At 38.9% G+C, this 11046-nt stretch overlaps 1 protein-coding gene across 1 annotated transcript; it reads left to right on the forward strand.

The window, feature by feature from the left end:
- Nucleotides 1-8034: 8034 nt before the first annotated feature.
- Nucleotides 8035-10494, forward strand: LOC131605818 (uncharacterized). Its single transcript, XM_058878128.1, has 3 exons — nt 8035-8312; nt 8946-9510; nt 9691-10494. Exons 1-3 carry the CDS (start codon nt 8035-8037, stop codon nt 10492-10494), a joined length of 1647 nt encoding a protein of 548 aa, XP_058734111.1.
- Nucleotides 10495-11046: the final 552 nt, after the last annotated feature.

Here is an 11046-nt window from a genome sequence, read left to right on the forward strand (position 1 = left end):
CATACACTGCTCCACACCTGGGACATAACACCACTTCTGTATTTGCTTTGTGGCATCTGACCAAGAAACTCACCAAACTTTCCGAAGTTCTTGGGTATATCTTTAGCAGTAGGTTTCCGCCTCTCCAAGGCTGCTCCAATCTCTCTCTCAGGGTCCTCTCGAAGTTAGCTTGGATTCTTCGATTCAGCATTATAGAGCATCTTGGGCACATCAGCATTTTTCCTCCATTCTTCTCGTGGCAATTCCAAAGGTAATCTTTCAAAGTTTCGCCCTTTGGTGAAATATCCACATTTCCCTGTTGCCTTGTCAGCCATTTCTCCAGCTCTTCGATTTCAGATAAAGGTCGTCTAGCATTTACCATGTTGACAACTGCTGGAGGGGCTTCAGAAATTTGTATCTGCTGAAGTTTCATCCTGAGGTCTTCAGTGGCCTCACTAGTTTTTTCTTCCAGATTGTCGGTCATTTCTGGGTCGAGGGATCCTTCAACATCAGTATTGAAGACCGCGTCATCATTTAGGCTTTCAGTAGCCTGCTTTCCCTTTGACATCATTTCTGGTTCAGCAAATTTGACTTCAGACACTTCCACCATGTTGATGTCACATGGCTCACACAGGTTGGTGTCAGCAATGTTCAAGGGGTTGGTATCGACCTTCATATGACTTTTGGTCTTGTCAGCGAATTTCAAACGACCATCCTTGATAGCATTCTGAATTAGATCCCTGAAAAGAAAACATTGTGAGGTTTTATGGCCTAAAAAACCATGATATTTACAAAAGCCTCGCTTCTTCCGTTGTTCTAACAGAGGAATTTTAGAGTTAGGAGGCATTATCATTTGGCCATCTTTTACTAGTAAATCGAATATTTCGTCACATTTGGTGACATCGAATGTATAGGTTTTCTTAGGAAATCTATCGCTTTTATCATTTTCTACTGGATTTTTTCCGTTGGCAGGGGTAAGTAATTTGCAAGCATAAGGCGGTGCTTCTTTTAGTTCAGCTAGATCTATTTCGACCCCCTCTATGCTATATGAGTCATCGAAGGTTTCGCTATCAGTGTCTTCGACTTCAACATAGGATATTCTTTCTTTCTTGTGACTCTTGTTCACTTTAGCCTTTTCTGCTTTCAGCCGTTCGACCTGTCTAACCCTATCTGCCAATTGGGCCATGTCTCTTAAATATTGGGTATCTAATTTCTTTCTAATCGAATAGTCTAAACCACCAGCGGCTATTTCGACTAATTCGTGCTCTGGGACGACTATGAAACATCTTGATTTCAACAAACGAAACCTGTTTAGGTAATCATCAATAGACTCTGTGAACTTCCTTTTAATGCTAGCCAATTCCTTCAAACTTATCTTTGTTTGACCCATGTAAAATTGTTCGTGGAACAATCTTTCCAATTGTGTCCATGTATCTATGGAGTTTGGGGGTAAAGTAGTAAACCAAATGAAAGCATTCTTCGTTAATGAACTAGGAAAATACTTGATCCTTAGATCTTCGTTCCCTGCTAACGTTCCTGCCTCTGTTAAATATCTGGCTATATGTTCCACCGTCGATTCACTAGTATCCCCTGCAAATTTGGTAAACTTGGGTACCTTAATACCTCTTGGCAATTCACTTTGCATGATGTATTCAGGTATGGGAGATGTGTAATTTGGACGTCGAAATCCAGTATTAAAGCCGTTATTAGCCATTATTCTTTCTATCATGGTGGTAAGTTTATTTTCTGTTGCCAAATCATTTCTCCAGACTCTGTGGACAACTTCGTCAGGATGTTCGTCTCTCCCTACCATAACTAGTCTGGGCTGTTGTCGAGGAATAGCTTGTTGGCCAGTCTCCGTCGTTTCGATTTGAGTTCCCAATTCGACCGCTGGATTCTGTGCGACTGGATTTGGCCTTGGTGGGGGTACTATGTTTCGGATTGGTTCGACAATTGGATCCTCTTCTTGGTAGGTTGACTGGTTATTCCTTCGTCTATTTTGTGGGACTCCTAAAAAATCTGCCATCCGTCCCAATTGCGATGATAACCTTTGGTATGTTTCTGCACTATCCTGGCTAGACCTAGTAATGCTTGCTGCTATTGGATTAAAGATTGTTCCTAACTCTCTAGCAAGGAGTCCTACCATATCCTAGTTACTTGCATCCATTTCTTGTCGAAATGCTGCTTGAGTACTAGTGATCATAAGGGGAATCTGAGCCGACAAACCAGTATTGTGTGCACTTTGACCTACTGAACCCATGTTTGGTGAAAACGCCGTTGGGTTGGTTGTAGTGTATGTAGGCCCTGTTCCTCGTAGTCCTGCCATGTATGAATATGGCATCCCGTATGGCATATTTTGTCTCCAACCATCTACAGCGAATGATGGTCCTGGGGTAGATAAATAATTTGCAGCGTTCGTCGATACGGGTGGTATCTCGCTTGTGCTTGCAAACGGAGGAGCGGTAGTTGATACTGAAATTGGGATAGTCCTAGTTGATGTGGGAGTATTTTCAATCATGGCTTGCGAACTACCCGCTGGTTCAGATCTTGTTGAAACCGGTATGGCCTGCGCTCCTTGAGTGGAAGTCGAAACATTCGTCGCGTTTGGCGCTACTATTCCTGATCCTTGTGGGGGATCTTCTTCGCCCCCTGCACTGGCCGCTACGACCATTTTCTTGTGGTACCTTCGTTTAGGAACTGGATTTGCACTGTTGGTTAATTTACCGTTCCTAAGGTTCATACAAGGTCTTGACAATTTCTAGACAAAACAAAACAATCAATTAATAACACTTAGTTTGACACTGTCCCACTGGGCGTGCCAATTTGTTTACGGTGATTTCCGGTAAACAACCGCTAGTCCTCCAAACTATAATAAATATGATTTGGTTACTCGCAGGATCGACTAGATTAATCCTAGGACATGGTCAAATGAAAGGTTTATTGATATGATTTGGTTCATACCTGTTTGTTTTGATTTCGAGAAATTTATGTTCAAATGACTAATCATTCGAGATAACACTGGTTATATGAGTTAGTGTAACTTTGACGCATAAATCGTAATAAGAAAACATGTAAATTGCGAGAATGTAAATTGCAAGAAAATTAACATGCAAGAATGTAAGTCGCAAGAATATAAATTGCAGGAAAGTAATGTGCATAAAATTAAATGACTTCGAAAGTAAAAGTTTAAACAAGGAAAGTAAAGAAATCGAAAAGATATTTGATAAAAGTAAATACACATGTATTCAAATTGGTGGTGTCATACGTACATTTCTCAGCGAACTCTTTCTCTTAACACTTGATACTTGAGCAATATGTGAGTGATTTGTACAAAATGAACACACGAAATCCTATCATTAAGACTCCTATTTATACTAAATTTGACCATAACGGTCATACAATAATCTAATGCTACGTTATCCACGAGAACTCTGGGGATGCCATCTGTCTATGTGCAGTTACATAAACCGTTTCGCAATTCAAATCTTCCCGCTCAAGTCCTTTTCGACATGTGGCCATATAGTTATATTCGAAAATGTTACGGAAATACATTAAGCTTCAGTACTTTATGTAATTTTCCGCGAAATGTCTAAGTCTTGGCAAAGATATCTTCCGTGTTAGCTTCGATACTTCTCTCCTTCGTTTCAACTTAGACATCTTCTTGAAGCATGGCCATCAGTAGCCATTTTTTTAAATCTTCGAAGATGGTCATCAGTAACCATCATTCTTCGAACTTAAAACCTTCGAAGATCAACTTCTTAAACGAAATCTCCAGCTAACAAATACAAATGATATTCAACCGGAACACTTTCAAAAAATGTTTCGGTATGACGATTTTTTATATTAAAAATTTAAAACATAAATGATAGAAAAGTGGAAAAATGAGAAAAAAAAAACTTTTTATATGAGGGTATTTTGGTCAAAAAAATTAATACAGGGATAAAGAGACAATTATGGGGTACGAGGTAAAAGTTTCCACTTTTCGACTACAAAATATTGGACTAATTCTATACACTTACCTCCTTTTCTATATTAGAATAAAATAAAACAATACAAAAAGACAAAATGTGAAGTTATATATCATTTATTGAAAATTAGTGATGGAAAGTGCATCAAAATAAGAAATTTCAAAATTGTAGGGAACCTACATGTGTATATGGGCCAGTTTGGATTGGCTTTGGCCAAACCCAATACCTAATTTATATAGGACATTCTGGTTTGGGTGAGGTAAAATAACCACCCGCTACATCAATGGGCCGGTAGTTGAGGCCGGCAGAAGAAAGATGAATCAAGTCATAAATACCTTGTTGTCTCCAGAAGTCACCTTTTACCTTCTCAATTTTTGCCAACCAAGCAAGGTAATATTGGCTAACAGTAGGGACGGAACGAAAAATTCGTACAGTCCGATAAGAGGGACTGAGGTCGATGGTTTAATCAAGACCACTCTTTAAAGAAATAGGAGGTCTAGTATTAGGATGAATGGGAAAAACTTCCTTTATAGTCTTCACTTCTCGTTTCTCATCAAGGATATGACCTAGAAGGGCATGTGCTTGTTTCTTTAAGAGGAAAGGAAGCAAAACCTGCTGACGGAAAGCTTCCATCTTACCATCATGAGCCAACGGAGGCTCCAACACGAAGGGTTGTGGACCCTGGCCTTGGAGCAAGTCAGGCATATCAAAAACCAAGAAAATACCTTCAGGGTCTTGGCGAGTATCAACAACTTAGAGGTTAGCAGCCATGGAGAGAGATGAAAAGTTTTGAAAAAAAAGAAGTAAAAAGGGCGTTAAAACGAAAGAGACCGAGTTCGCAAAGGGCTTAGAAATATTAAGTGAGCGTAAAGAGAAAGCTAAGGAAAAATAGGGATATTTATACTGTCAAGAATCTAAAACGTTTGGAAGATGGTGTGGGCCATGGACGAACACATGTCAGACAAACAGGAAACGTTTTGAGGAAGTTGGTAGAAAATGGGTGCCACGTCGATCCTAGAAAGTTGCAACTAGAAAATAGGAAAGTGGCTGAACGTGCACTGACACGACGTTTGAGTGATAAGTCATGATGAGGGTGAATTCAGTACACACTAAAAGAAAAGTTTGAAAATTTCTGTTTCTCTTCCAGTCGAAAAGGACATTTTAGGGGGGCAATTTGTTGGCTAGGATTTCTGACTTCATAGAAAATCAAGCCAAAGGATGGTCGCTGAAAAGAATGGTCGTCGCAAGCAAAATGATAAGGTCGAACCTCATCCGGTCGATTGAAGTTTAAATGGTTGAAAAGGGTCTATTGAGCTTGGGAAACAAAAAGGCCCAAAACGAGGGGTGAAAGCCCATAGATTTAAAATGAACGGTTAAGATCATATAAAAGAAGGTTTTGGAAGGAAAATACTGGATAAAGAACGTGGAGTTATGGATCGGAAGTTACATGAAGGAACATGTGATTGACGACCTCCATGGAGCAGTTAGTTTTATGCATTATAAATAAAGCATTATGTACATAGTTTTAGGGGTTCAAAATTTTCAAACGCCTACATGCATACACTCGGAGTACTCAAGCAAGAGAGCGAAATGAGTCAAGCAAGGGCTATGTATGTTTTGAACCATCTGATTTCATGCACACTTTAAATGTTATGTCATTTATTTTAAGTTTTTGTCGTTTTACTTTATTTTTGTTGGTTTGATTTCCACCTAGTGTTTTTCGCAACACTTCCATTTAACGACCAGGCGTGTCGAATGCCTCCCTCTACTTTTGTTGGTTTGATTTTCACCAAGAACATTGGTGAAGACATATCCATTAACTCCTGGACGTGTCGACGCTAGCATAGAACCGAAGGGCTTTTCACCAAAAACCTTTGAGAACCAAAAGCACTGTTCTGAGATTCCCTGGTCAATCTCGCAAGCAACCTTTAATAAGAGACTAGTGAAGTTTACCAAATCCAAGGTTAAACAAGGTGTTAAACATATTTTGTGTTATGTCAAGGACACAAATTAGTAATGAAAATACAAAAGCCTTTTTTCTCTAAGAACACTCCAATCGGGGTTAGAAGAGAGCTCCTCCAATATTCAGGTTTTAAAGAAACTAGCGAGTTGGGTAAATACCTTGGGGTTCCAATAACAGATAAAAGTCGTAAGCAGAAGAATTGTCATCATCTTATGGAGTAAGTCAGGAAATAATTAAAAGCTGGAAAGGTAAACAATTATCCTTTGCTCGAAAAACAACTCCAACTAAACCAGTCATTGAAGTCATACTAACCTACATAATGATGACTTGTGCTTTGCCTAAAGCTTGCCTCAAGGAAATTCAGAATATCCAAAGATGTTTTATATGGGGTGAGTCTGAGGGAAACATACATATTCATTATGTGAAGTGGAACACTATGACCAAGCCAAAACTTATGGGAGGATTAGGACTGATAAATCTTGATGAGATGAAGCTTATTTGCTTAAGCTAGGATGAAGGTTAAAGATTGGGGATAACTCTTTATGGTGCCATGTTATTGTTAGGGACCAAATAGTACTAATTTTCATATATTGTTTTTGGTCTCTTTAACCACTTTTCATTCAATAATCACACTTTTATTCGTACAATTTAATAATTTTGCAATTTTGTTAAGTTTTAGTTCATTTGAATTGTTATTTCACATGTTTGTTAGTTTTGTAGTGCTTTAATTAGGTTTGAAGCTCATGGAAGCAAAGAGGAATTACTTGAAGACTTGGAATAGCAAAAGAAGTGCTGATGAAGCCTGTTTGCCCCGCAAACATCCTTTGCCCCGCCAACTGATTGATGCTGAACAAGTCCAATTTTGAAGTGAAACTGATGTGGCAAAAGATTCCCTGTTTGCCCCGCAAACATTGTTTGCCCCGCAAACAGTGCGCTGCAGAATTTGTTCTTTTATTTGGTTGCCACTTGTCATGAGAAAGGGTTTATCTTTTGAAGATTAAAAGTTAGTACGAATTAGGGGTTATTGTAGGGAGATAAAAAGGGGAAATAGAACTTTCTATTCTATTGTACACCACACATTGAGATTAGGGTTTTGGGAAGAAAAGTTTGCACCTTTGTGAGAGATTGATGCTGAGAGCTTCTTCTTCATTCCTCTTGTTGTCAACCATGGTGATGAGTAGCTAAATCCCATTTTGGCAAGATTGGAGGTAGTAGCTATTCTTGTTAACTATGTTTTTCCTCTAACACTTTTGTATGAACTTCATTAGTATTGAAATGGATGAATGTTGTTGTTTTATATTTCATATTTAGATTTGATTTATGATTGAGAAATATATTTCAAGTCTTGTTCTACAACATTTTATCAAGTAGTGGATAAATGCTAGAGATAGATTTATTTGCCACTTTTCTATTTGTATCAATCAATCAAGCTTAATGTATTGATAGTTAGAGTGAGAGATCATCTAAAGATTAATACATTAACTTTCACAACCTTGTTTAGACATAAACATTGTTGAGAGGATACTAGAACATTCTTATTGCTATTGAAGTTATGCATTAGTTGTTAAAGTCACATAGGAGATAGGAATAGTGAAACCAAAACCAATCTTGTCAATCTTTTATTATTGAAACAAGTTTTATTCTATTGTCTTATAATTGTCTTAATTAGAACAAATAGCTTTTCAAAACAAAACAACTTTGTTATCTTTCGAACTTAAAATAATAGTAACTATAGAACGGCGGTAATATCACCCAATCTCTGTGGATACGATTTAAAAATATTTGCCTTGAATATACTATTCAACAAATTGGCGCCGTTGCCGGGGATTGGCGTTTGATATTGCAAGCATTGCAATAGTTCATTGTTTTAAGTTTTGTTATTTTATTAATATTGCTTTTTCGTTTCACTTGGTTTGCTAGTTTTGTAGATTTTTGTGTATGCGAGAAAAAGCTTCCGAAGAGCAATTTCATTTTGATCCCGAAATTGAAAGAACACTCCGAAAGTTCAATAGCAAGACACGAAGAAGAAGGAAGTTAGCCCAAGAGAAGCGACAAAGAGAAGAGGCATCTACTTCTTCTAACAATCAAATTGAAGAGGTAGTTGTAGACACCTTTGAAGGAGACATGGCGGGTGTTGTTCCAACCGAAATGTCCGCCAATAGTCCAAGACGTACCGCCCAATTTGCACGCAATGCTCAAGGTGGAGCAAATACGGAGATGAAGACCGGAATCCTCCAACTTGTTTATGCAAATCCATTCACCGGAATGGATCATGAGGATCCTTTCGCACATCTCACCAAATTTTATGAGATTGCGAGTTCAACGGGAGTCGATGCGGCCAATGAAGAATCATTGTTCAAGAGACTATTTCCACACTCATTACTTGGGAAAGCCAAAGAATGGTATCTTGATCAATTACCAAATGTGATGACGGATTGGAATCTATTGGAAGAAAAATTTTTAGAACGCTATTTTCCTCAATCCCGATTCATGGAGGCCAAAACGGCAATTGCGGTTTTCAATCAAGGAAGCAACGAGTCCTTAAATGATGCTTGGGAAAGATTCAAATCCATGCTTAGAAAATGCAAGGGTCATGGTTTTGATGCTCTCACACAAATTCACATCTTCCGCAATGGGCTTCAACCGGTGCACAAGACACTTTTGGATGCTACCGCGGGTGGATCTTTAATGTCAAAAAGCACGGAGGATGCAATAATGATAATTGATCGTATGGCACTCAATGACCTCCAAACTCAGCATGATAGGAGTCCATCACAAAGAAAGCCGGGTGTTCTTGAATTAAACACCAATGATGCCATCCTTGCTCAAAACAAGATTCTCTCTCAACAAGTTGAGTTACTCACTAAGCAAATGTCGAAGCTTCCACAACAAATGAAGGAAATTCAAGGGATGCAAATGACTTCTCACGTAGCAAGTTGTGAACTTTGTCAAGGTGACCATCCTACCGGGTTTTGTCCTCCTCCCGAGGGTGAAGAAGTGAATTATGTCAACAATCAAAATCAAGGTTATCAAAGGCAACCTCCACCTCACAACAATCCTTACCAAAGAAACAACCAAGGATTCCAACCTTCAAGATTCGGCAATCAACACTATCAACATCAAAGTCCTTATCAAAGTTCAAATCCACAAGGCCAAGGTCAACAATCTCAAAGTGGAAGCTCAAAGTTGGAAGACACTCTTACACAATTCATGCAAGCATCCATGGCTAACCAAAGGAGCAATGAAGCGGCCATAAAGAACTTAGAAACTCAAGTGGGTCAACTTGCAAAGCAATTGTCCGAACAACAACGGGGATCTTCTTTTCCCGCCAGCACTCAAACAAATCCAAGGGAGCATTGCAAAGCCATTGTAACAAGAAGTGGTAAAGAGATAAATGGTGGAATAGATGGAGGTGTTATAGTGGAAGATGATGAGGAAATAATAGTTGAAAACCAAAAGGGTGAGGTGGTAGTTGAAGATGAGGGAGAAAAGAGTGAGGAGAAAGTGGAGGAAGAATTAGTTGAAAAAGAGCGGAAAGAAAAAGAAGGAAGAGAGAAAAATGACAAAAAAGTGAAGAGGAATAAAAAGAGAAATGAGAATGTGAGCACAATTCCTCTCCAACATCTACCTTACCCGCATGTGCAATCAAGGAAGGAAGACGCAAGGCGCTACGCTCGATTTATGGATATATTTAAACAACTTCACATAAATATTCCATTTTCCGAAGCATTGGAGAAAATGCCCAAGTATGCAAAATTCATGAAGCAAATGCTCACAAAGAAAAAGAAGTACACGGATGAAGAGACAGTTGTGCTTGATGCTCATTGTAGTGCAATTATTCAAAAAACTCCCCCAAGAAAGGAAGCCGATCCGGGACGAGTCATTTTACCGATCACCATTGGAGGTAACTACATTAGTAATGGTTTGGTTGATTTGGGGTCTAGCATCAATTTAATACCTTTATCCGTTGTCAAGAGATTGGGGAACATTGAGATGAAACACACCAGGATAACTTTACAACTAGCCGATAAGTCTATCATTTCACCATATGGAGTTGTACAAGACATGCTGGTAAAGGTGGACAAATTTTTGTTCCCGGTTGATTTTGTGGTAGTCGACATGGAGGAGGATCATGATGTGCCATTAATACTTGGAAGACCATTCATGAAGACCACCCGAATGATGATTGATATAGATGATGGGATTATGAAAGTAAGGGTACAAGATACAGAGGTAATTTTTACTCTTTTTGAGTCTATGAAGCCTCCTAAGGATGAACATGACAACTTCCGAGTCGATGATGAAAAAGGAGAAATCATTGAGGTGGATAATCAATTTCACAAGGACAAGGACAAGGTAAATCATGAGGGGAAGACTCATCACAAAAACTTTAAAGTTGGACAAATGGTGCTTGTGTGCAATTCAAGACTCAAGGTGTTTCCTAGCAAGTTAAATTCAAAGTGGTCGGGGCCATTTGTTGTGAAAGAGGTGCGAAATTATGGATCCATTGTGGTGGAGGACCCTAAAACACAAGAAAGCTGGACTGTAAAGGAACAAAGACTCAAAGGCTACCACGATGGATAAGCAAGCCGCGATGGTGTGTCATTTCGCTCGTCAAGCCTTGATGCATCATCAAACCGTCGAGCTCGAACGACGTTAAACAAAGCGCTTGTTGGGAGGCAACCCAACGTCGTAAGTGAATTCTATTATGCTTTTTGAGTTTTTTTTTTCAAAGTTATTTAGTAACTGTTTTTGAAAGGAAGTGAAGGATTAGTGTAAAATTTGGCAATTTTTAAAAATTTAAGTCTGTTTGCCCCGCAAACATTGTTTGCCCCGCAAACAGAGCACAAACAGAGAACAAGCCAATTTTACAAAGAAAAATTCTCCTGTTTGCCCCGCAAACAGGTGTTTGCCCCGCAAACAGGTCAGCCAATTTTGAAAAAGAAATTTTCATCAGTGATTGCCCCGCAAACACTGTTTGCCCCGCAAACAGAGCACAAACAGTGAGTAAGCCAATTTTACAAAGAAATTTTTTCTTGTTTGCCCCGCGAACAGGTGTTTGCCCCGCAAACACTTCAGTACAAAAAATTTCCTCTTTCAAAAAAAAAAAAAAGCTTTTAATTTAACCTAGTTTTT

The sequence above is a fragment of the Vicia villosa genome, linkage group LG5, assembly GCF_029867415.1.
Source record: "Vicia villosa cultivar HV-30 ecotype Madison, WI linkage group LG5, Vvil1.0, whole genome shotgun sequence".
In the NCBI taxonomy this organism is placed as follows: domain Eukaryota; kingdom Viridiplantae; phylum Streptophyta; class Magnoliopsida; order Fabales; family Fabaceae; genus Vicia; species Vicia villosa.

Coding starts and splice junctions, on each gene's coding strand:
- LOC131605818 (XM_058878128.1), top strand. CDS start 8,035: ATGGCGGGTGTTGTTCCAACCGAAATGTCCGCCAATAGTCCAAGACGT. Junction 8,313..8,945: donor CTTGGGAAAGCCAAAGAATG/GTATCTTGATCA, acceptor AGGTTATCAAAG/GCAACCTCCACCTCACAACA. Junction 9,511..9,690: donor ATAAAAAGAGAAATGAGAAT/GTGAGCACAATT, acceptor ATGCTCACAAAG/AAAAAGAAGTACACGGATGA.